This window comes from Xenopus laevis, chromosome 1S (assembly GCF_017654675.1).
Source record: "Xenopus laevis strain J_2021 chromosome 1S, Xenopus_laevis_v10.1, whole genome shotgun sequence".
In the NCBI taxonomy this organism is placed as follows: Eukaryota; Metazoa; Chordata; class Amphibia; order Anura; family Pipidae; genus Xenopus; species Xenopus laevis.
The window spans coordinates 109,579,250-109,607,212 of NC_054372.1; the positions used below are offsets into that span (position 1 = coordinate 109,579,250).

The following is a 27,963-nucleotide window of genomic DNA, read 5'->3' on the forward strand; positions in this document are numbered from 1 at the left end:
GTAAGGCTTTAAAGCTACATTGCAGGATAGTAGCATAACATTTTCCTTTGGATATTCTTGTGCTTTGAACATATGTTTGTAGAATAAAAGAGAGACCTTTATACTGCATAATCTGGTAAATATAACCCTTAAACACAAGATAGTATTTCTTCTGTTAACACTGCATACTCCCTGTGCGAAAAATATACATTTAAGAATATAAAGAATTTATTCAAGTGACAAAATAGAAAGCTAGAGTAAAGTTGGTTTGAAGAAAAACCTGGGTGGGAGGTAAACCACTGTAACACCAAAGGACTTGTGAGTACCGAAACACTAATCATAAGGTATCATAAACCACACAAGGGCACAAACTGTATGGTCTTATCACAGGCTATGTAAAGTTCTAATAAAAGTTCTTGGCTTTCACCAGCTCTAAAAATGGTTTAACATTTAACATATATAATTTAAAAAAAACCAAGAGACCATACTTTTTTTTAGAAGGCCCTTAAAATGCAACATTTCATTTATAAAATGTCTAGCTATATTATTTTTTATTTTAGAAAAAGTACCTTGAGTATCTGATCATGCATATATAGGGGGTACTCATAGAGAGTCTATGGATACTATACTCTAAAAGTTTCCTAGAGACTCCATTTTTCCCCTAATGATACTGTTTTGAGCACCCCAGGTTGCTAGGATATATTTTAATACAAGGTAGAGCTTAGGCAAGGCTAAAACTACAAACTGTTCCAGTAAACTAACCTTTGGTGGTGGGAATCAAAAATAAATGAATAATGCATTCATTTCTTAATATATCTATTTTACAAATTCAAAATAAATCCTCATTGTATGATATACCTACATGCTTTTCTTTACATTTCCTTCGTATCATTTTACAGATCTGCAATAACCAGAACACTGTTCATTTAGTGGTGGGTGTATCTGATAATCAGTGATTTTTGGACCTTGTAAAAATTACCCTGTTTGCTCAAAGATTCAACTCATGATAGCAGTTACTTCCCAGAAGAATTTTGCAATACATTATAATGTCATTTTAAAGAAAGCAGAACAAATAATAAATAGACCCCAAAGATTATACAAAGTAAGATATGCAGGTAATTTTGTAATGGGTTTTTTGACCAAGTCTAGGGCATCTGATTATTAACGGCACATTTCCAATAAGCCTCACATTATCAAGCAGAGGACATAGGTTAAATTCAAGGCAGTTCATTGACACAGTATTTATACAGTTAAACCAGTTTTAAAAAGAAAAACTGTACCTGCATTGCTGTCATTTATATTTGTCTGTTAATAATATTATCTTTTGCGTTTTACATGTAGCTTCTAAGAAGGTGTTACAGACACAGTTTATAGATTAACCTCCATATGTAATAAAAGGCACTACGTTTACACATGTGCAGTTAGTCAAATAATTTGGTCACATAAACTATTTTGTGATCTGTTAGAACTAGAATTCACTGAAGCTGCCTGGGGATAAGCTGGGTCACACTACATTCCTTTCAGGCTTCTCCCAAACTCCATAATTCATATTGGATAGTAGATATGGATAGTAATATATCAACCATATCGCAAATCAGCATCATTTAGACAAAAGCCCTATTTCCATATATTTAGCTTATAGTTAACAGTGAAATGAATTTGCCCTTTGATACAGGATAAGCTGCATCATTCCTCTTTGACCATACCATGCCCTATTGCTGATTGTAATAAAATTACCATAATTTATTGAAGATACTATAGCAACAACAACTTCTTATATAAATTATTCTTTGCGTAATCGGCTGTCCCACTGCTTTTCCGCCCCTGCTTTTCCGCTCCTGCTCTGCCTGTATCTGGAAAAATTGTTTCCGCTCGTGTGGAGGCAGACGCAGCGGATTTGAAATTCAAGTTATATATTGTTTATATATGTCACTTCAAAAAGCAGAAGAAAACCTAGTCAAGTGACTGTGATGCTGATTTATGAACTTCGCAAATCTAGACCACACTTGCCTTTGGTCAGCAAATTGGGGAAAGAAAATGTATCAGTTCCCTTATTGCTACACGACAATCATGTGCCATTAAATACTGCAGAAAATGAATAATATGAACTTTAGCCAGGAAAAATGTTGGTCTACCTATGTTTTATGAAATCCCAAATTGTTGCTCCTGATTAAAAAATGGCTCCATGCATGGACAGGGATATGAACCTGTCTGTGAACCAACTTTTTATAACTCTAAAATGTAATCAAAATATCTATAGTTATAAACACTTTATATACTTGCAGCCGTGCTTCCATTAGCTCCCACTGATAAGAAAAAATAAGGGAGGCCTTTTTGGGGCAACTGAGACTGAGAATTCCAAATTACATTTGAACTCTATATTTTTGTGAGTATATTTATATGCTCTAACTGTGGAATATGTTTTTGTTTGTTAAAATGTTTCTTGTATAATTCCAGTAACTGTCGTTTAAAACTTCAATACACCAAAAAGGGAATTGGCTTGTTCAGCAGTCTAACATCTGTGACTGCACAAAGGGAATATGGATATTGTGGTTACAATCTATAGCCTGCATATTTCTCCTCAGAGCCCTTTGCTCTGGACAGATTGAAAATTGCAAGTGTATCACAGTGAAGTGTTTATCAAATGTTAAGATACACATTGGATCAACAGTCACAAAGTGACAAAAATTATTTTTTTTCAAGGGTTTTAAGGAAAAGGAATCTTTTATTATTGTAACAAAAATGACAATGTAACTTTATTCACAGAATTAATATATACAATATATGTGTGTGCTTTCCCTTTTGTGTCACACACATATATAACATTTTGAACCAGGTTAGCATATTACATAAATCATGCAGTTAGATTTCTACCCCAAAATAATGAGTAAACAAGCAATAATATCACCCCTTCTCCTTCTAGCTCCAGTCACACCCCTGATTCTGCCTAAACTCCTTTCATTTTTTGGTAAGCTCCATCAATTTTTAGGTCCTCAAATATACACTAAATATCTCAGAAAAACATGCAAAGTTGGGAATTATGTTGTGTTATCTTTAAACATACATTTTTTTTATTGTCCATGAAATACATGCATTTGTTAAGTTGAAGAGAATTACAACAAAGTTACCTGTGCCACGGTAGTTATGTAAATTCCCTAGGAATTTGTGCATATCCTTCATAGTGGTGTCCTTGCGACTATATAGCAGCAATTTCCTTGCATCGGAAAACAGACGGGAGACACTGAAAGGCAAAACATTTTAATGTTAAGATGATTACATTGTCCCTGCTCCTAACCTCTATATATTTCGTGAATCCATATTATACTTGCCCATGATTATATTACTGCTGTGTGAATTCATGTGTCCAGTACTGATTGTAGGGGGGGCCCCATGAGCAAGTTCAACTTCTATTAGTTAATCAGGACAATCTCTGGATATGTTGGGGGGCTAAAATTAATTTGCTGTGGGGCCCAGTAAGGTTTACGCTGCTGGAAGGGTTATCTGTTATCAGTAAGACCACTATTAGACATTGATTATGCTCATTTATTCTGGGTTGTGTCACTGATTCTAGGCCATGTGTGACAATAAGTTCATACTGAAATCACAATTGGTTATGGTTTATTGTAACAACAGCTATACTAATGCACAGCGTAGCTATAGTGCGATGACAAATTACCATTGTGTCATATTTAGACTGTTATGTTGTAACTTGTTTCCTTGGCATTTCATAATAGCAGTTATGTCAGTTCCTTAACAAAAATTTTTTAAAAAAAATACGATTATAAAACCAGAAATAAATTAAGTGTCAAGAATAAACTTACATGGATCTATTGAAATTTCCCACAACTCCAGGTGATTCTCCAGGTGTCGAGTACCGAAAACATGGATTATTGGCATTGCAAATAATTCCCTGAACCCACGGCAGGGTTCCTGCTGATGGCATTGCCTTATTTGGGAAATGGCCTGTCAAAAAAGGACAAAATGATTTGTTTGTAAATACAGTATGATATATGCAGTCTCTACATTTAAATGACCATTAAACAAAAAAATAAAAGGGTTATATGTACACATAAATATAATGTACTGTTATCTTACACTAGTAAAAAAATGTGTGGTTGATTAATTGGCTCAAATATAGTTTATATAAGCTCATATGTAACAATCGTGACAGCCATTCAAGTTGAAGCGGAGCTATAGGCTACATTTTAAAATAGAAAATACCAGCTAAGCTCTGTAAAATACAATGGTAATTGCACTTAAAGGGGTAGTTCAACTTTGAGTTAACTTTTAGTATGTTATAGAATGGCCAATTCTAAGCATCTTTTCTTCACTGGTCTTCATTATTTATTTTTTTATATTTTTTAAATGAATTGCCTTTTTCTTCTTACTTTCTCCAGCTTTCAAATGGGGGTCACTGACCACATTTAAACAACAAATGCTCTGAAAGGCTACAAATATATTGTTAGTGCTACTTTTTATTACTTATCTTTCTATTCAGGAGCTCTCCGATTCATATATCAGCTGCTAAATAAAAAGCTAAATAACTAAAATAATAAAAAATGAAAATTCCAAAAAATAAATGAAAAGTACAAATTTTCTCAGAATATGCTCTCTACATCATACTAAACGTGAATTTAAAGGTGAACAACCCCTTTAACCAGGGAATGGACGGAATGAACTGATCCACATAAAAACATATAGAAACTGTTCAGCAAATATATTGAGAGATACAGTAGGTCCTTCTATTTTCCTGAGCCCCAAAGTGTGCTGTCTCAAATGATACACCCCCAATGGTAGATCCCAACAAAACATGTGCCAGGCCCAAGACATGTCAGAGGAGGGATTTATCTGACACATGTATCTTTTATGCTGTACCCTTAGGACTGAATATGCAATGTACTGGTTTCTTGAATCTTTTTATTCTCTTATAGGCTACAGCACAACAAATAAAATCTATTAGAATTATTAAAAACACTGTGAATCAGCATTCCACATCTAGTAAATTGTTCAAGGTGAGCATAATATGCCTTTATATTCATATGTATTTGCCTAGGATGCCCACATACACACATGACATTTTATTTGGAATGGTGCAAAGTTTCTTTAATTATGCTCTGGCAGAAAGGCCTAATGACCAATTTGAGTAAACAAATAGGGACTTATACACAGTCTGAAAAAGCGATAAGCAATTTCAGTGTTATTATCTGTTTGTGCAACAGCACCTAAACATGACATACAAATGGGGAAAAGTTATGTCTTACTGTGGAACAAAACATTAAAGAGATTCTGACACCATAAATTAAACTCTTTTTTACATCTGTCACAATATTGTCCATTAGCATTGGAAACTTTAACTGAGATGGGACAATCAGGTTGGCAATGGGGTTTAGACACTTCAACTAACAATAACTTACAAAAACAAACCTCTTTTAATGCACATTCATATTTTACTTTTTTAGTGTCAGTATCACTTTAAGATCTGTGGAATTCCATCAGTAGAACATATGTCAGACTGACTCAAGTGTATGGAATGTGCCTGCCTCTATTTGCTTTACACCCCAAGCTCTGTAGAGAGGCCAAATAATTTACGCTTAAACACTATTTCAGTCAAATAACACAATGAGCCAAATGTAAAATACTGATCAACTGGCTTTAAGTAAATTACATTTGACTATAATTATACTTTTCTATTACATTTACATTTTTGTCAAAAAACTATTTCACAAGCAGAATATAGCAATTTTTATCCATTTGTCCCCCTCAGTCAATAATTTTTTTGTAAACCTTTCAGGTGTTCACAAGTTGTTGGGGTCTTGCCTTGCCCTCAAGAACTACACGTGAGTACGTTACACTTTAGGCAATAGGAGCAGATTATAGAAAATGTAATTCTAAGGGTCCAACTTTACATATGCCCGAGTGGGGAAGGGCAGGGCAGTTTAAAAGGAAAAAATACCCCCACTCAGACATTCAGTCTGAGCTTATATGCAATGTAAAAAAGGGGACATAAATACTAAATGAACTGTCAAAATTAAATATATATTCATTTATTTTAGGAAGTTCATATAGTGTTTATGCTTCCTTTTAACATGAATCCAAATAAATGTATAATGGTTCTTTACAAACTCTAAGCAGAGTGCAAAGTAAAAAAAATTTGCCTACCTGCCTAAATGAAAACCTCTGAACTGAAAAAAGTTTTTGGAAGGTGAACAACCCCTTTAAAGGCTCCCCAAGTTATTGGTTCACACATTTTTGAGTGTGAATAATAAACAGAAGTAGAAGTTTACAGAGTACACTTGCCACTATTTGCCTCAGCATGCTCTAGAGTAAAAGAAACGATTAAATGTTGCTTCAATGGGGGGGAACAGCACATAGATTGTTGGATATTATGCAATATTGCTTTTAACTCTGCAAATAGCAGAAATCAGCTGATTACACAGGTCAGAGTGACAGAAAACTGATAAAGTCCCTGTTTGCACAAACTCAGTTGTGCTCAAGTGTAGGTAAAAACTGCAAGGATTTATTTGAATAGAAACCACAATTTACCAGGCCAAATGTATATGTGTAGGGTTGTCCACATTGGGAGCTGCTGGCTGGATGTGACCCTCCAAATAATTTCTATGGCCCTCAGCCCCCCCCAATAAGTTGGTCACACGCAATGACTTGCTTTTGTGACTTGCTTTTGTGTACTACAACCTCAGAATCCCCTAAAAGCCAGGGTTCAACAAGTTGTAGATGATTGTTATTAACCATACTTACTAATGTCAAAGAGAATCTCCCCAAATACTTACATTCATGTTGCTCATATGGGGGGTAAGAGAGCCGTACTGAGATCAGGATAAAGAAAATGAAGAGAGGCCAAGCCACTTCAACCACTAGTTGCAGCTGTGAATTAAAAAAAATATTTAAATTATCATGCATAAAATTATTTTCTTATGGCACAGAAAGATCATTTGGATATTTATACAAAGTCCCTTAAAAAGGAGCAGCTGAGTATTTGGATAAACAAAAGCACAGTAATAAATGATTACAGACAGAGCAGGTCCTGCTTCCAAGAACTGTGTTCTGTTGTAGTGTAAAGGTTAGCTGAGCTAGTTTTCTGTCTCTAGGGGGACTATTCAAAGGAAAATAAGACCTTTTTTCAAATGCAGTACTGTTGCCAACTGTGCTCAACTTTTCTGTTGCCCGAGGATTTTCATGGTTATTGTCTCCTGGAAACTCATGGGGTATATCAGTTATGTTAAAGGAAAAGTAACACCAAAAAATGTAAGTTTTAAAGTAATGAAAATATCATGTAGTGTTGCCCCGCACTGGTAAAACTGATCAGTTTGCTTCAGAAACACTACTATAGTTTATATAAACAAGCTGCTGTGTAGCAATGGCAGAAATTAAAAAAAGGCTATATGGCACAGATTAAACAGGAGATAACAAATAACATCATTATGTTCTACAGAGCTTATCTGCTGTGTAACCAGAGCCTATTCTCCTTTGAATGACTGCCCCATTGCTACACAGCAGCTGATTTATATAAACAATAGTAGTGTTTTTGAAGCAAATGCAGCAGTTTTACTAGTGCAGGGCAACACAACTTACTTTTAGGGTCTGGCCACACAGGCAGATTCTGGGGGATTAGTCGCCAAGCGAAAAACCTCCTCTTCTTTGCGGCGACTAATCTCCCTGATCTGCCTTCCCTTGCCTGGAGGCAGGCACACGGAACGCTTTGTTTTCTGAAGTCGTCCGTAATTGCCTCACGAGGCAACTTCGGGCGACTTCGGAAAACGAACCGATCCGTGTGCCTGCTCTCAGGCGATTTACATTTTATGCGGTGGAAGGCAGGAGAAGACAGATCAGGGAGATTAGTTGCCGCGAAGAAGAGGAGGTTTGACGCTTGGCGACTAATCTCCCTGAATTAGCCCGTGTGGCCAGACCCTAAAACATTTTCATTTTTTGATGTTACTGTTCCTTTAAGTACTTGAGAAGACAAGATGTCTCCAGTCTTTGCGGACACCCTGTACAAAATGCAAGCTGGGGCCTCTCACCACTGAAAAAATATACTCAAAGAATATACATTTATCATATGAAATAAAATGGACATTTGCCATGAATTCAGAGAGGGCACAACACAAACCTATCGAATACACTCTGAAATACCACAAGGCAACATGCAAATCAAATTGACTCACATTCAACAACTTTTGATAAGCTTTTGTGAACTATATGGGCTTCTAATCCAAATTATTAATTCTGTATAATATAAATACTGTGTTTGAAGCAAGTATTACGTTGCCTTAAGTAATTTCAAGTGCTTCTTTCAGAAAGCACATTTTAGAAATGCTTGGGCTCATTTAACAACGCTGGACACATTTGCATCTGGGTAATAACCCATGGCAACCAATCAAATGGTTTCTTTCACTATACACCCTGTAGCTGGCTGAAAAAATCACTGATTGGCTGGGTTACTGCCCAGGTGCAAATTTGCCCAGTGTTTATAAATGAGCCCCATTGTCTGTTCTAAAGGTTGATGGCACAATCTGCGCATATAACGGCAAGAAAGCATGCAGCAGCCCAATGAATTCATCACCTACCAAAGATGGATGTCTCTTTTATCCACACATTTAATGAGTCCAGGCACTATTTTTCATTTTAGTATTTAGTAAAAAAATCAAGCTCACTAAAATCCTTTACTGCCACACATCATCTAAAACGGCCTCCACTTTATACAGTATACCGCTACTTTAGTGCATGTTGAACCAGCACCAGATATGTTTAGTAAGCTGATAAAGGGATTACCATTTATGCTGGACATATCATGTTTTGTCTTTCATATATATGAAAGATAGATGTAGTATGTAGTACACAGGAATAGCATTTCCCCAGGTGGCTAAGATATTGCTCATGTACTATCATATGCTACAGTACATAGTCCACACAGATAAGATGGTAAAAGGCTGAGTCAGCAAATATGTTACTACAGTTACTACAGAAAATAAAATGTGCTACGTGTACTAATTTAACAAGAATAACAAATTATTTCAAAATAGGTCACCATAACTCTGGGATGCCAAGCTAATGGCCCTCTTCCATTTGATAGCAAGATTCCAGCACACAACAGTTTTCTGATTGAATGGTATAGTGTTACATGCATGAAATACTAATTTTACATCAGTTGCCCTTAATGCAAACAACCCAAACAATTTATCCTGTTAACAGTAAACACCCTCTGAACCCCTGTTACTGAAATCTGGATTAACAACATTTTTAGGTAAAATATATTGTGAAGTTATGAGTTGAAATAATTACTTTTCATTAACTGAGGGAGTGTGATGAATTGCAGCTTGTATGGGACTGTTGAGCGTTAAACATAGCCCTGCACAGATCATTTTCCCTCAAAAATGCAATTAATAAAAACCAGATGCATAACAGATAGCTGCAGAGAAACAGGTTCCAAAAAGACACAAGCTGATTGGTAATCAAATATCCTGTACATCTATCTATTGACTGGATATTGCACTTCCATTGGGCTGTCTCGCAAAATCTCTACTGGAAAAATAAATAATACTTATGCACTATGTTTTACATAATACTGGTAGGAGATTAAAGTTAAATCTGGAATGACATATACGAATACGATCATCTATTCCTGAATTAGTGGAATTATTTTAACATGTTTCTGTTAAGCTCAGGCTATGTTTACCCTTTCAGAATTCAAAGAGCCCCTGCAGCATTATAGCAAATCTTGAATTCAAATCATGTTATACAAGGTAACATTTTAACTACTTCAAAATACTTCAGAGATACCAGATTCTAATTGCACTACCCTCATAAATGGGTTGATAACATTTTAAATACTGTACATAAAAATTAAAATCTTGGGAGTCCTGATTTTCGCAGTAACATACTGTATTTTTAAGTTTTTGTGCATTTATGTAAAGCAAGACAATTAAATCAAATGAATCCAAAGTACCCCTACCTACAATATAACAAATCAATTGCAAAAGTGGTCTTACATTCTAAAAGACTCATTGCCCTTTTGCTTTGTTTTGTGCCAGGCTCCCTCCGTCTCAAAATAAGTAGTTACAAATAAGGGTCCGACTGTAAGAAGTATATGTGGTATACGCTAGATGTTATCACTTTCCTGATGGGAAGAACCATCCCAAATCAAGTAGGGGATCCAATAATAGACCTTTCATCCTGAAACCCTGAGCATGGTGGCTGTTATAATAAAAGAACACTGCCATACAAATGGTGTTCTGACAACTTTTAAAAATTGTATGCTGTGGTATTAGAGTGAATGCTACTTGTTTGTTTTCTTCTACTTGATTTAGGGAGCATGCTGTCTACAAGATCAAGCAAAGAGAATGTTTGCAGCTGTTCTCTCTCATGATGTTCACTCCATGTGAGCGTGTGTTCATTGCATACTCCCAGTATACAGTAACTTAAAGCAGTTGCCAATAATTCCAGACATTTTAATCAGAATATAGGGTCAAAAAGCTCTTTGGATATGCAGTGTGGTCACAGGATAACTACTGCCATTGACAAAATACCAGGCTTTACTAAGATCATTAATAAAGTCCATAATAAACAATCCATAAATAAATTCATCTAAATTCACCAAATCTAATTTGAAATGTACTCAATAAATACAACTGGTAAAAGTAATGATAATCACAATGTGTTCAAGTGGTAGAAAGTCAATACTTACTGTGTGTCTCTTTCTATAAGTGAAATTCTTCCATAACAGCAGCCCTAGTTGTGTGCAGTAAGTCATCTTTGCCCTGGAGAAATCTGACTGCTTCACCTCTGCAGCTGCAGCAGAAGTTGTGGAAGCAGCAGTGACTTGAGGTTGCTCATTAACTAGAAAAAAAAAGAAAAAAAGGGAACTTGCTATTAGACTCTGAAGGCAAAGCATAGGATTATAGACGAGCAAAAAAACAGCCCAAAAAATACTGTGTGCCCCCAGTCACTAATCAAATATAAAAAATATAGTCAAGAGTTTTTCCCGTTTTTGTAAGATCATAAGAAAGATCAGGAACACTTAACCACAGAAGACACCTCACAGGGCTGAAATGATTGCATACGAATGAATACATTTGTTAAAATTGTCCCTGATATTTTCATCTATTTTTTTTGTAAGCTGATGTAGTTAGTGTGTTGGACCAGTGTCGGACTGAGACACCAGGGGCCCACCAAAAATCCTTAGACCAGGGGCCCACCAAAAATCCTTAGACCAGGGGCCCACTTTCAGTACCTTTATTCTTCCTCTCCTCACTCAACCTCTGTTTTCCTAGTCTCTTCTCTTTACATACTATGATCTATTATTGCATCTATTTAGCCTCTTTGATCTCATAGAAGTAGGGAATGGCCATGAAATAGGCCAAATGTTTAGCAGCATGAGGGGCCACTGACACCTGGGCCCACCGGGACTTTTCCTGGTATCCCGGTGGGCCAGTCCGACACTGTGTTGGACTGGCCTAGTTCCTGGTGGGTCTAGCTGAGATTGGGCACTCCTTCTCACCCAAACATGTGGCCTTGTGTATCATTACAATGACCTTTCCCTATTTCTGTATAAGAAGGAGAAATTAAAATATGGATTGATGAGAGTATGGTCTGAGTATTTCTGGTGGCCACTACCACCGTAGGTAGACATTGAACGCAGTTTAATTGTGGGATAATGTTATTCATGTACCTTCTTCCATAGTGCAGTTTTAGCATTATAATTAAAATTAATTGAACTGCTACTTTTTTTAATTTACTTCTGCTACTTCTAAAATTAAAAATGTAAATTCTCCCGAAGGATCAAAGCTAAAAATAAAAATACTATTTTTAGTAAGGAAAAAGAAACCTTACATTTGCTGAGTTTTCATCATGAAGACAAAATAACATTACAGTTTACATATGAAAACATAAACTGCACCGGGGGTATTAAAAACATGTGCAGTGGTATATAACAGACAGTTCTTTGTTTGCAGTCCATATGCAGCCTTATTTTATTAACAGCTATGTCATCTCCCCGCATGAATAAAGATGTGAATAGAATGGAATCAGCAGACAGTGAATATCACAGGTACATGTTGAACAGGTGCGCTAAAACCATTTGCTACCAATCATTCATTGTTGTGTGCATTGTAAATTACACTGTTGTTCGATTCTCCTGAATTTCAATTGTTGAATTACACTTTAATGAAATCATTTCTGAAATGGTTTGAATACATCCTGTTCAACGATGATTACCAAGACTGTAAGGTTGGCAAACCTTGTGTAAAATAACAGGAAAAGTCAGTTTCACAACTGTTTTCCAACCTTGACTGATGGACACAGAAAACGATCATCAGTAGCATCAATGTTTGACAATATTATTGCACAGTAATGCCGCAATGTGTGCATTACTTTCTGGGAAATGGCGATATCTGTTGGATTCATAAGCAAATGTGAACTGTGTCCCAATGAGCAAGTTTTACTGCAGAGAAAAGTTTAAAACATCTAACAACCCACACTTTGCAAAGAGCTTACATTCGGCAACTGCTTTGTCTTACACCTACTCCTGAGACCTGGGAAATTAACGTTCTAATTTCTCAATGGGTTTGCCTAATAGAAATAATGAAAGCTGAATGTATTAGAAATGTGTAGGATAGAGATTCTTATACAGGTGTGGGACCTGTTATCCAGAGTGCTCAGGGCCTGTGGTTTTCTGGATAATAGATATAGAAAATCGTGTAAAGATGAAATAAACTCAATAATGATTATTTATATCTTAATTTGGATCAATGAAAAGGTACTGTTTAATTATTACATATAAAAAGGAAATGATTTTTAAAAATTTGGATTATTTGTATAAAATCAAGTCTATGGGAGACAACCTTTTCCGTAATTCTGAGTTTTCTGGATAATTAGTTTCAGGATAACGGATCCCATACCTGTATAAAAATGCACTCCAAAAAAGCAATAAACAGGAATATAAATGGTCTATAATTTTTTTATACACCTTTTAGTTTTGGACAGGCTAGAAACAAATTTGTCAAGGGTATTGTATGTATATTATGTAATTATTATTATGTAATTTAAAATTAAGTTTTGCGTTTTAAATTGATTTCTCAAAATATTAATATTCAGTATGTTTAGTATGAATAGTTTTCTTTAAGATCTTAGTGTTTTAACATGACTTTTTTCCCAATAAAAATATATTTAACAGTAGGGTTGCCTGCAGAAATTATACTTGATTTTACATGATTTTCTAGTACACTTAAGGTATGAAGATCCAAATCACAGAAAGATTTGTTATCTGAAAAACCCCAGGTCTTGAGCATTTTGGATAACAGGTCCCATACCTGTATATACTTTATAATGATATAAGTATAATGTTATTAAGAGTAACGATAATAAAGGTTGGTAATTGGTAATTATTACCTATTTATAAAATATGCAGTTAACTCCCTATAATGAATAATACTATAATTGTTTATTATACCTCTTGTTATTCATCTCCTTATTACATGCATTCATGTGCTTTGCCTCTTCGTTCTTTTTATACTTCTGCAATGCTACAGGCTAAATTCATGATTGTAGTACTTCTTGGTACACTCAATGGGCACACAATATAGAAGAGTAGTTGCCACTTAATTGAGTTGTGTAATTAACTATGAGCCGTAATATCAAACCACCATTTGATGTACAGAATAAGCAGTTCATGTGCAATGATATTTAAAATTAAGCATTTATTTATTGTGAGATTAATTGTCCTATTCATTGATTACATTTGTATTACTATTACTCTCTTATAGATTTATATTGGTTTGATGCCATTATAGAAATAATAAACCTTGCTGACTGGGTGTAGTAGCTGGTTTTTACCATATGGTCTTGCGTTCAGAACTTTATTCATTTCTATTATGAGGCTTAAGAATGTATGATGTATGTACTTTTGGTATGCACCTTAAGAATTACTTCTTGCTGCATGACTACATTAAATATGAAAGCTGAATTTTATACTTTTTACTTTAAAAAGATTTTAAAAAGGAGTTGAATTATTTGAGATTACCCTTAGGGGGCTAATGTAGTAACATGCATTCAAAGGAAAATAGCTAGGCATAATGAAAAAAAATCATTACAGCCATTGCAGGCTTGCATGCCAGACATAACTCATATGTGAATCTACAGATGTCCATATGCAAGTAAAGATATTAGGGGCTATAAGAGTTTCAAAGACTATTTCATAGGTAACTTAAAGGAAAGCTATACTCCCAAAATGAATACTTGACAGTTTATATCAAATATAGATAGTTTATATCAAACTCAGTGGCATATTAAAGAATCTTACCAAACTGGTACATATATTTAAGTAAATATTGCCCTTTAACATCTCTTGCCTTGAACCACAATTTTGTGATGGTCTATGTGCTGCCTCAGAGATCACTTGACCACAAATACTGCAGCTCTAACAGTAACAGGAAGAAGTGTGGAAGCAAAAGATAGAACTCTGTCTGTTAATTGGCTCATGTGACCTAACATGTATGGTTTGTTTGTTTGCACCGTAAATCATACAATCCCAGGGGACAGCCCTTATTTTTTAAATTGGCAGTTTTCTATTTATGATTACCCAACGGCACATACTACTAAAAAGTATATTATTATGGAAATGGTTTAATTACATGAAGCAGGGTTTTACACATCAGCTGTTTTATGCACTATACATGCATTGTTTGAGGGGTATAATTTTCCTTTAATGACATTGTTATAAAATATTTTCATGCATTAATAAGCATACAAAAGTACACACTCTAGGATGAAGACCAGTGGCGTAACTAGATATTACTGGGCCCCACAGCAAATAATTTTTCAGGCCCCCAAAATTTAGTGGTTAACTTGTTTTACCAAATACCATCCATCAGAAAATTATCCATAATAGAATAAAAAATCCTAGTGTATTCTAAATATCTTTAAAATGCTTTCTATGCATTTTCTCTTTTTAGTCATGCAAACAAAGCATAAAATGCACGGTCAATATCCAGGTTCTCAAAACATACTTTATTCTCTCAGAGTTATCATACCTGTTTCCTGGAAATGTTTTTGTGTGATTGATATCACTAACGCAACCATAAATATATATGAAACTATTTTTATGAAATTCAGTCTAGCTTGTGAATCAGTGTAATATAATACAAGGGTAAGCGCACACAAATGACCACCTTTATCTAATATAATGAAAAATTAGGGATGCACAGAAACCAGGATTCGGTTTAGGATTCGGCCAAGATTTTGCCTTTTTCAGCCGGCTGAATCCAAAGGCCTGACCAAATCCTAAAAATCATGCAACTTTTCAGCACACAACATGGAAGTAAAAAAAAGAACTGCAGGTGTTCTCTTTCACCACTCATTTCCCTAATTTAGATATGCAAATTAGAATTTGTTTTGATATTCAGCCGAATCTTACGTGAAGAATTCAGGATTCAGCCAAATCCATAATAGTGGATTTGGTGCATCCCAAATAAAAATTCTGCTTTTAAAATTTCCAGGGGCAATTTTTTCACCCCGGATAAAGTGTTACATGCCTCTTGATAAAAGCTCCTCTGGATATTAGAAATTATTACCTCCAGAAAACCATCTGCTATGACAGGCTCTCAGTAGCAGCAACACTTCATAGATGCTTAGGTAAGAGTTAACACTATTAAATATTAAAAAGCATATCTAAAAATAAACCTGCATGACTCTTCAGGGGGTATAAGCTGCTAAATGTCCTCATTACTAGAATTTTCGATCCATGTGAGCTGCCTACATCGCCCATGCCCAATATCTATTAATGTATACACTTATAGCTAGGGAGCTACAGATATCAAATTGGATATTAAACTGAATATGTCTTGTGCTATTAATCAAAATAAAATGAACACTGATGGGCCAATAAGGTTCTGCTTTACTGCAGTAAGAATAATAACAAAAAATAGCCTCCACTAATCCACATATAAATTCCAATTCCTGTTTTACCCTTCAAATTCCCTTCCCAACAAATCCCCACTTTATATTTATGTCAGTGTCTTGCCCATTAAAACCCTGCTCTCATCCCTTATGCCCTACATTCATTTATGTTCAGGCATTTTTATTTTAAAAATGACAATTTATTTAGCTTCTATAAACATTACCATCTGTGTTTGATATAGCAATTTTGAATAATCATCCAAATCCTTTGTCCCTGAAATTTTCTTATAAGGAGGCCCTGAACAAATAAGAGGCTTAAAAGTACTATATTCATTACAAGCAATGATAGTTGGCTACATCTACATTCTCTTTAGCCCAACATGCTCTGTTCTGCTAAATAGTTTATTATATAATACAGTTATTCCTGTTAATCTTGAATTATTTTGAGTCATTGATGATTTATTCAGAAAGAAATGAAAACAAAAGGATGTGATAAGATTTCCTGATATTCAAATATGTTCAATAAATAATTTAGATAGCAAGTATGGTATTGGTCTAGCTTCTGTGTATCTAGCTTTTCTTTAGATAAAAAACAATATATATATATTATATATATGAGTAGCAGGTAGAGGTGACAGAGAGAATCTATATAATAATTTGTGAAGTATGTACTGATGAGAAACAGATTTTCTTTTATACAATTTTTAACTTGTGGTTGACTGACTATCCAATATAACATACCTGTACAAAGACAGTGGAGCACTTGTGAACATAGGGGGTCACCAAAATACCCAGATTTACCTTTTTAAAGATGTTTTGTAAATCCAAATACTAGTTTAAAGGGATACTGTCATGGGAAAAACATTTGTTTTCAAAATAAATCTGTTAATAGTGCTGCTCATTTCTCAAAAGAGCAAACAATTTTTTTTATATTCAATTTTGAAATCTGACATGGGGCTAGACATATTGTCAATTTCCCAGCTGCTCCAAGTCATGTGACTTGTGCTCTGATAAACTTCAATCACTCTTTACTGCTGTACTGCAAGTTGGAGTGATATCACCCCCTCCCTTCCCCCCCCCCAGCAGCCAAACAAAAGAACAATGGGAAGGTAACCAGATAGCAGCACCCTAACACAAGATAACAACTGCCAGGTTGATCTAAGAACAACACTCAATAGTAAAAACCCATGTCCCACTAAGACACATTCAGTTACATTGAGAAGGAAAAACAGCAGCCTGCCAGAAAGCATTTCTCTCCTAAAGTGCAGGCACAAGTCACATGACCAGGGGCAGCTGGGAAATTGACAAAATGTCTAGCCCCATGTCAGATTTCAAAATTGAATATAAAAAATCTGTTTGCTCTTTTGAGTAATGGATTTCAGTGCAGAATTCTGCTGGAGTATCACTATAATATATATAACTGATACGTTTTGAAAAAAACATGTTTTCCGATGACAGGATCCCTTTAATAACCAGTCATTCATCACTGTGCTATTTTTCTTGCATCACCTTGCCCCTGTGTATAAGGGAGATGAATGTCGACATACACTCACATATAATATCAGCCCTTCTATTTTGAGAACTTAACACACTGAGCAATGGATGAAAGTCTCCAATCAATACATTCATGCTCATAGGTTTCTGAAGGTTGCTAAATGTACTTTGCATGTCAGCATTAACCCCACAGTGCCTGATAGCCTGTAGGTCAGTTGGAGGGGAACAGGAAAGTTGAACTAAATTCTGGCAATTGCAAATCTAACTGACCCTATGTTGAAATCCACTATATCTTGTTTATTTCCGCTCTGTATTTCTCTATTTGAGCTTACATTATGCATCTAGTTTTTCTAATGTATTCCATAACCCTTTTTATTAAATTAGCTCCTATATCAGTTTTAAACTGCTTTTTTTGTACTAGGCAAAGTTATACAGCCACCCTTCATACACTGTTTTTTGGGGATTCTGAGAGCTGTAGTGCAAACAGATTCTAGAACTGTGCAGTTTGAGCATCATTGCTCCACTTTTTGTTGTGTGCCATAGTCTGCCAGGGCATTCAGTAAGCTCAAAGGTTCTAAGTTTTATTTGTATAATTTATGTATTTTTTTCCCTACACATTGTGGCTGTGTATTCCTGAAAAAAGATACCATACAAATGGCCGTATACTCCATCGGCAGAGCGATGGCCTTGTGTGACACTTGCCTAAAAAAATAGAAGTCTACAAGAGGTGAGTTAAGGCTTTTATTAAAAATGTGTTCCATCTGTTACCATCCCATTAAAAAGTTAAACTGACCTTGGGTTTTGTTATACAGTATATCTTCCCCTTAAAATCATCAAGGACGAGCCAGCTACAAATGGAGAATACAAGCATACAATGACTTCCTTATAGAATTCTTCCTATAATTTATTATTTAGGAATAATGGAGCCATACAATTGCAAGCTAGTTATTTTAGTCAGCATGCCTGATACAGATGACGGCGCTTTACATTTAACTTCCCAGCAATCCCAATCACAAAGTCCAAATCCTCAAGAAGCCTCAACAATATGATGGCCAGTAGGTCTGTGTAATCCATCTTAAGTGTAAGGAACAAGAAAATACACTGTAAAATAAGAAGCTCTGGTACCTCCAGTATTATTGTCAGGCAGAATAGATAAGGAGTCCAATATTCAGGGTTATCTTATAAAATAGAAAATTAAGTGGGTGTACAATGAGGCCAGAGGTGCACATAAATGTACAGATAGAATGCTTTGTGGCATATTAACAATATACAATGATGCACTGGGTACATTGCTGGGGTACGTTGAGCCCACTGCACACTGGAGGTGATATTGAGGTAGAACCACTATGCTCAAGTACAACTTAAAACAAATCTTCTGCAGTCCTGTTCTGTGCTGGTTTGCCCAACAAATATTTTTAAAAATCTAGAGATTCTTTCAGAATAAAGCAATCGGATTTTATTTGCAAAACTCGCCCTATTTATTGGGATTATGATAACTACAGACATACATTGCTCTTTAAATCTTTGACCAATATGTCAAACATAGTCAATCTAAGATAAGAATTTCATTTAGTCCTTCTATAAGCACAGGTGTACACATAGAGCAGTTTGGTGGCGTGAGATCTGGGCAAAGGGCACCAACTGCTTTTTTTTAGTTTAGCACAGGGAACCAAACAGCATATGGTCAGTCCTAAACTTGTACTTTAGGCTGCGGAGTGCAATTTTATTCTAATAATAAACACTATTTAGATAATTTAGCTTGGGAGCAAGCATTCAGGAATATAAGGTCTTACATCAATGCAATCCTTCTTTAATAAATGCATAGATGACTTTACTATCCAGAATGTAAAGCGCCTCACATTTTTCATATATCATATAAGAAATTCAAAGTTGTCAAACTTGCTGCCTTTAGGCTTCGAGCATGCCCTGACAATGATATGCACTGAGAAACAGCTTATATGGCCCTCTCACAAGTATCTATTCCTATATTACCGTAACTAAAATATAAAGAGCGTCTTTATAAAAATCATGCCTTCCTTAGTTTTAATTTAGTGTAATCCTAATCACATTAGCTAGCTAAGATCATCTTGAAGGTGTGACTGATTTCCTCTAACTGCAGTATGTCTCAGACAGTGATGGGGTTTTTAAGGATGATGCCATTAGTCAGGAAGCAGCCAATTCCCAGAGGACACTGCTCAAAATGGTTACAGTAGCACTGCCAGGAAATGTTTAGCTTTCTGTCGTATCTGTTCAGAATCTCACGTTATGATGATCTCTTTAAACAGACAATTTGTCCAAGGGCTTCTTCTACTGCAGCTCTGTTTGGGAAACCATTTTGTGAAACAAGTTTCCTTTTATTTTAGCAAACTGTAATACACAGGAACTGTGGGATATTGACATTTAAAACATCCCAGTTCATGCAAATGAATAGCATTCTCTGGCAAACAATAAATTGTGCTATAGGGGAAGCAATTTAGTGCATGGTAATGTGAAATAGTATTGTCTCCTATTTGGCATGCATCTTTAACAGATAGATCTCATGGGGCTTTAAGACTGGTGTAGGGGATATTGTTTGTAGTGCATTCTGTGACAGCTAATGTGACAAGACCCTAATCAGCCAGTCACATAGGAAAACTTCTCCAGAAAAACAACTGTGCATGCAGTAACCTGAGAAAGTAGCTAACAACCACCATCAAGTCTTAAAAGTAATTGTGAGGAATGTGGGGAATTAGAAACTGTTAATTACATGTTCTTGTGTATAATAAACTTTGAAGTGGCCACAGTAAGAAACAACCCATCGCTAATTAACAATATGGAATGTTCTCAGCATGAAAGTTACTGCCCATATTCTCAAATGATTAAAAAGCACCTTTATATGAAATAAACTACATTTAGGGGATTATTTATCAAAATCCAATTTTTTGCCAATTTATTAAAATAAAAAACAGCTGCCCAAACCAGAATACTCAATGTGACCTTATTTATTATTAAAAAAGCACAATTTAATCGAATCAAGGACAAACTCCATAAAATCAACTGAAAATCTGAATCGTAAGATTTTTTCAGTTTGTCCCAAATCGTACATTTTTTCAAGTTTCTTTCCAAAAAGCCAGAATTTTTGGGATTTTTGCCTGAAAAGTCTTTTTGGGATTTTTGCCTGAAAAGTCTTTTTGGGATAACTCCAGCGCAGACCACAGAAAACTTGGATTGGATAGGGACCTCTCCCTTTGACTTATATACAACCTTAGCATGTCTGAGATGCCAGTTTTTTTGGATTCAGACTTCTTCCATCCTTCAGGTATAATAAATCGTGAAAGATTTGAATTGTTTTTTCCACTAAAAAACCAGATTTTACATTAAAAAAACTCGAATTTTTCTAGTTTTTGGCATTCGAATTTTAAAGGAATTGTTAAGTTTAAAAATAAAAACTGGGTAAATAGATAGGCTGTGCAAAATGTTTCTAATATAGTTAGTTAGGCAAAAATGTAATGTATAAAGGCTGGAGTGACTTTATGTCTAACATAATAGCCAGAACAATACTTCCTGCTTTTCAGCTCTCTTGGTTTACACTGACTGGTTACCCTGGTTACCAGGCAGTAACCAATCAGAGACTTGAGGGGGGGCACAAGGGTCATATCTGTTGCTTTTGAATCTGAGCTGAATGCTAAGGATCAATTGCAAACTGACTGAACAGATATGCACCATGTGGCCCCCCTTCAAGTCGCTGACTAACTCAGAGTTAGAGAGCTGAAAAGCAGGAAGTTATGCTCTGGCTACTTTCCAGTCACTCCAGCCTTATACATTACATTTTTGGCTAACTAACTATATTAGAAACATTTTTTATTTTGCACAAGCTATCTATTTACACAGTTTTTATTTTCACACTGAACTGTTCCTTTAATAATTATACCTATAAGCATCAGTCTACAATTTTAGTCAAACTAAGCTTGTCTTGCAAACTGACAGTAGCACAGATGTCACTACAATATTACACTTATCACACAATTTCACTATGTCCAAAAGAAAGCCAGCAGCACACTGAGTCGGGTTGCAGTTGTGTTCAAAAAGAATTATTTTATTAAGCCCATATGCAAAAAGGCAACGTTTCGAGCCTACTAGGCCCTTTCTCAAGTAGGCTCAAAACGTTGCCTTTTTGCATATGGGCTTAATAAAATAATTCTTTTTGAACACAACTGCAACCCGACTCAGTGTGCTGCTGGCTTTCTTTTGGATATCGATTTGACCCAGTGACAGGGGTGGGTCTCACAGTACAGCACCTGGCACTACAAAAAGTGTGTATTAGGGAGGTGAGCGCTCCACTTGATTGGCCTTACAATTTCACTATGTAGCATGAATGTGAAACATTTGTGAAACATTGTATGTTCCAGAAGGCTTCTTCCAAGGAGATCATGTTGATGATACACAGCACATATGACTATGATGCATATTAGCATATGTGCTTTGCAAATTCAACCAGGCATAATATTGTTATCTCCTGCGTATATCTTCAATCCTAGTCAAATTTCAGTGAGAATTTAGAAGAAAAGTGATCTGTGTGAATCCAAGTGCCTGGCCAAACTAAATCCAAATCCTTAACAGCTACTAGATTTTTTTATTTAGTACTGTAGAATATGTTGGCGCTTAGTATATATGTTAATAAAATGCCTAGTACGTTGAACATTTGCTGCATAACAACTATTTATCCTGTCTATGGGAAAGTGTAATGTTTGCTGGTTGGGAGACAATATAATACTGTGAGCACATGATCTTCCTTTAGCTCAGTTCATTCTTTGCAGAAATCGTAGCAGAAAGATTAATATTTCTCTGCATGTCTCTGAATGCAACCTCTGCCTTTAATAATCCTGGTAGATATGCAGACTTAGGAGGTTGATGTGATCCCATATTTTACTCAAAAATCACAGTGCCTGATACAGTTGTCCAAACACAAGCTTCCTCTAGGAAAGGATAAAATCTGTTCGCTGTTTATGTCACCAAGCACAAAGGTCTTGCCAAAATTGTCATTTGGAATATCTTGGCTGTAGAACAGACGCGTGTAACTAATTCTTGCAAAGTTTATAGCTCCTCCCTTGGTTGTACTTCAGTTATATAGTGGTGTCAGACCTATGCCCCATCAGCTGTTGTGAAAGCTTAGTAACATCATCCTCAACTAACCCAATGGGAGCTACAGTTCAATGCAGGTTGAAGGACTACAGCAACATGATATACGAGTTGCATACAAGAAAATAACCTTAAAATAAGAGATGCCAACACATTTCTCATACAGCTTATTCACCAACATACTTTATTAATCTCATGATTAGTCTCTGAGGATCTAACTGCAAAGCATACACTCAGGTAATTCTTTATTGACAATATAGTATCAGCTTGGCCTTTATTTAGCACTGAACCCCAATATATCTTACTTTCATTTTCATGTATTTGTGGTAAAACATGGATTGGGCAATATAACGGATACTTGAAAAAAAAGTATTAAGAATGTGGAGATGAACTGCTAGTAAAATCTGCTGACCACTACCATGTCCAGTGACGGAACTAGGTGGGGGCAGGCCCTGGTGCGGGCCGTGCAGCCGGCCCCCACCCTCGTCCGTGCAGCCAACTGCAGCCAGCGTGACTGCCGGGGGCCCTGCGGGGGTGCGGGCCCTGGCCCAATTGCACCCCCTGCTCCCCCGATGGTTACGCCACTGACCATGTCAAATCATCAAGGCAGTAGGCAAGTCAAATATGCTGGTTGCAAATGGCCATATCCATCAACTGTCTTAATATACAATGGATTTGTTGGCAGGCCCGGATTTGTGGCTAGGCCACATAGGCCCGGGCCTAGGGCGGCACATTTTTGGGGGCGGCATGCCGCCCAGCCGCTCTGTGGGAAGCCTGTGCTCCCCAGTGCTCGGAGCGCACGGCCTAGGGGCGCCCACCCAGCGAATCCGGCGCTGTTTGTTGGCCAAACTATATTGTTGATGTCACATGAAGTTTATGGATTCTTTCATGAGACTGGAAGTCATTTGGAGGGCCACATCCAGCTGGTTTAACATCCCTGTGTTAACATTATGCTGTATGATGTGTGAACATCATTTGTCTGATATGAGTATTGTACAGAATCTAGGTATTTTATAACAGAGATGCCAATTTGTTCCAGTGCCATAACCAAAAGCAACCAGCCATTTACTTTCAGTTTAACAGCAGCTCACACAAAGCTAAATACTGTACTGATTAGTTGTTATTGCACTGGACCTACATTCCACTCCAGTTAGAAATTGAGGGATAATGTTGATTACGTATAGAACAACCTTCAAGTGATCATCACAGTATTGGCCAGAACTGAAATACAGTGCTAATAACTAAATAAACCATACACCATTAGCTTTCCATTTTAGGGTTCACTTTAGGAATATACTATGTGGAAATATGGAGCTAGTGAAAGAAACATGATACCCAATAATTGATTATGAATAATACTAATCCTGTATTTATATAGCACACATCACTTTTCAGAGAATTTAGAAAACCAAACACAGATATGTGAAATTGTAGCATGGCACCGAATATCTACAAGGTGCTGCTTCCAAAAGTAATCGATTAGTAAATACCAGCAAGCATTCCACCTTGGTTCTACCATTTCATGCAGTGTCTTATGGCAAGACTTAGCCGACTGCTCCAGCTATGTTTAACAGCATCGACTTTGTAAAGATACATTTTTCAGAAACATACCCAGAATAGTATTTACCTAAATGCAACATAAAACCATTACACAAAATACAATATGAAAGTAAATACAAATCACAATTGTAAAATCAGTATTGCACTTGACAAAAGCAACCTAAAAGCTGAAATAGTTATAGGTTTCAGCAAATCAGCAACGGTCCAGGAGGCCCTACAGAGACACAAGCATGTTAATAACTTTTCATCCCAGCCAAAATGTCACAGTGTCTTTTACAAGTCCACAACCTTGTCAAACCCATTTATTTGTCCAAACTTTTAGACAGCTTGACCTGGCTACAGTCACTTGTTACCCATAAACATGTTTTTAACAAAATCTGCTTTTATATCCTGAAGAGGAAAACAAAATTAAACACTTCCAGAAAGTCACATTAGTACAGCAATTATTTCTCCATATTGTTTGTCATTTAGCAAACAGTATTTAAAAATAAAATTGTGTCTACAATTGGACCTATTAAACATATGCTATTTCTGTAGGCATTGAAACCAAGGATGATTAAACTTTTACAATTCTTCGTATAACTTGCCAGACCCTGGTTTTCCAACTATTTTTGAAATAAAGCTTCAACCATCAACCAACATCTAAGACAAGTTGATGGGAGTTGAAGTGCAAAAAAAAAAATGTGCTGGCTAAACATTTCCAGCAGCCCCAAGTTCTAGCTAATATAATTTCCTTGCCTATTGTATAGCCCTATGAAACCTTTCTGCGAGTTGTAAGACAAGTCTGGTCATGAACTAAATTAATAAATACGCATTGGGCCCAAAGGCGATAAGGGCCCTTCAAGGCTCAGGTAAAAATGTAGTGACTGAATAAGGCGAATGTGGGGGTGGAGGACAAAGACAAAACTTATTCTGACCCATTTGCAACAACAAACCCAATGTGAGAATCAACCTATAGAAATGCATTCCCACTATTGTATACACACTGCTGACTCTTCTAAGGAAAGTAAGGTGAAGATAAGGGCGCTACTGCCATTATAAATCAAACAAATAGAAAACATTCCATAACTAGGAGAACTTCCTCTAGCACTGGAAAACATCCTATCACTCAGCAATACTAGCCCAAACAATAGACTTCATGTTGTTAGCCAGCTTTGCCCTTTATGTTAGTCTATGTTTTTTTTTTTTTGCAAGCAGCCAGTTTAATTGCTTTCTCCACATCTGCAAAGTCTTACACAAGTGTATGGTACACACTCTGCCAAATGGTAACTTTCTTACCAGTGACAAATACTTTAACCACAATTAGGTTCATAACATTAGGTTTATTATTACAAATAGGAGAAACAATCGCTCACATATTACATAGCTGCTATTCTGAGTTTTGAAATCAATCCAAAGCAAGGGTCCCACAAACTTTGGGAATAAGACATTTTCATGCCTTCATGAAATATAAACAGCATATCAGTCAGTGTACTACTGGGCCTCTTATTCCTTTTGCCCCAACTGCATCCTCTATAGTCTATAGTAACACTCTTGGGCCCTCCAACTGTTTTAAACTGCACTGTTTATATGTATACATCCAAAACATAAGGTTTAATCATTAAATAGGAGTTTTTTTTTATTCTAGCTTCAGTCATATGAGCTGCTTTTAAAGGTGCTAAGTGAACTGTGCCATTCATATAAGATGGGAACTAAACTGGCAGATATATTTTGTTTAAAGGATAAAATTATTGTTTTCTTCTTCTGGACATGCTGTACACTACTAAGTAGACCCGAACTTTCAGCAGGCAGATTTACCCTGGTACCCTTTTCTATTTTGTGAGATCACAGCTTGAACAGTAAAGGTAACTCTGGTGCAAATGCTGCTTTCCTCTGTCAGCATCTCAACAGCTCTAACTAGTGGCCAAACGAGAAGCAGCAAGTCCCTAAACACTGATTTACAGGCACTGCACATGTAAACAGCTCTAGGATAAATACTGGGCTTGATGCCTGTTAATAGACGTTTCATAGCAGATAATTATGTAGCTATCAGGCCCGGACTGTCAATCTGTGGGTTCTGGCAAATGCCACAGGGGCTGCCATAAAATGCCATAGACAGTCACTATTTATTGGGCTGGTGGGGAGCTGATTGGGTCTCTCTGTACTGTAATGCCTGGGCCTATTTGGACTCCTAGTCCAGACCTGGTATCTACAGTACATAGGCAATATATACAAGGCAATAGCCTTGCACTGTGTGGTGACATGTAAGAGCAACTATTGGTTCCAATTTACACTGCAATGAAACCGTAAGCATGTACAATAAATATTGCACAGTTATATTTACTGGACATAACACATCCCCATCTGCTGTACATCCCACTAAATACTGATTCTATTATAAAATAGCAGCTGAATGTAAACAAGGTCCATCCTGCTGATGTGTACGGTCTTGTGTACATCTAATGATACATCAGCACTCAATGGAAGCCCTACACAGCAGTGATGGCAACCCCTGGTGTTTATGAACTACACACTAACCATCCTGGATCTGCATTTGGCTGCCATTGGATAAAGGGAGTTGGTAAAAACTAATGACTATTCCCTCCTCAATGTGACTGCTCTTAAGACAAGTAAACAACTTGCAAGGTTCCATTTGGGGGGGTCGGTCTGCTTCGCAATGGTATTACAAAGCTACTACCAGATTGATACTTAATAAAGGAGATTACACTGCCAGGGCTACACCGGTTTACAGTATCCAGCAAAATTAGGGAGCCAACATTACCCTGGTTTATATAAACCAGCACTACAACAGCTTACAGAAGACAGCCATAGCTACACCAGAACTTATACAGCTAGCACTAGCCAAGTTTCCAGTGTACAGCCAGAGCAGTGCTTCCATAGGCAGCGCTACAACAGGCCAGATGTCCAACAGATGGAGGCAGTGACAGAAGGGTCCTGTGTTGGGAGCCGGACAAGTTGCAGTAGCTGCGGAGGGAGCGGATGAGTGACTTTTATTCTCTCAGGAAAGTGCCCACAAAACAGCCACGAAGCTGTTAATTATTTAGCATTGATTCCACAGCCCGAACTATTGAAAAAAACATTCCATTCCGTGTAAGTTAGACGAACTACACTTGCCTACAGGATAATAACTGTATGAAATATATGACAAAAGAAAGGTCCTGTACCTTTGCCCCGTTCAGTAGGGAAGGTCGCTGGAAAACGTTGCCAGATCCTTAGCTACAAAGTGCTCCCGGTTAGAGATCAGATTCACAACGCGAATGAATGTAATGCTCCGGGCTGTGTGTTCTTCAGTCAGGACAATGAGGATCTGCTGGTTGCCTTCTGCTGTGCGGAGTGTATATGTTTTCTCACTATCTCCCCCTCTCTGCCTCTCAGAGAAGTAAAAAAAACTGGAAGGTTTTTAACTCGGTGTTCCTTTTATAGATGGACTGGCTGTACAGGAGAGGTTACTATCGGTCATAGCCGCCCGCAGCCTCTCTGCTGTGTGTTTATATGGCTCAGTCAGTCAGAGGAAGCACGTGTAGACACGCTCCGCCCCTTAAGTGGGTGATTTCACTGGCAACTTGGCCTTGTTTGCTGCTCCTGTGAGCTCGGAACTGCCGCGACACAGGCTCTTTAGTCTGATGGGTAGTGCTGAGCAACTGAGAAAGACAAGGCACCCGGATATCAGACTCATCACCTGGTGCTTTGTTACAAAGTGATGTGCAGACAAACTCATGGAGCCCATATCCTTTCACCCTTCTCGTTGGTTTTGCTACATCTGCTGTTTATTCACCTGCTTTAGGATCTTTTGTTTCAAACTGCCCTTTCACATTTAGCCAGAGCCCCCTCAGCTCATGACAAGTTTATAGGTATACAAACCAGGGCTGGACCAAGATATTTTGGCACCCTAGGCAAGGGCATCGC

General features: G+C 36.8%; 1 protein-coding gene across 4 annotated transcripts in view; it reads right to left on the minus strand.

Annotated features, from left to right (window-relative positions):
• The window catches only part of abca1.S (ATP binding cassette subfamily A member 1 S homeolog), a 69,706-nt gene extending 42,180 nt beyond the window's left edge, over positions 1 to 27,526 (minus strand). For 2 of the 4 annotated variants that reach the window (XM_018243759.2, XM_018243758.2), the window contains exons 1-5: positions 27,222 to 27,526; positions 10,679 to 10,830; positions 6,768 to 6,861; positions 3,801 to 3,942; positions 3,108 to 3,220 (exon numbers count right to left, since the gene is read on the minus strand). In XM_018243759.2, coding sequence (XP_018099248.1) covers positions 3,108 to 3,220; positions 3,801 to 3,942; positions 6,768 to 6,861; positions 10,679 to 10,744 — 415 coding nt within the window. In that variant the 5' untranslated portion in view covers positions 10,745 to 10,830; positions 27,222 to 27,526. The remainder of the gene's footprint in view (positions 1 to 3,107; positions 3,221 to 3,800; positions 3,943 to 6,767; positions 6,862 to 10,678; positions 10,831 to 27,221) is intronic. The other 2 variants (XM_018243762.2, XM_018243761.2) reach the window with 1 other exon arrangement.
• Between the last annotated feature and the right edge of the window lie 437 nt (positions 27,527 to 27,963).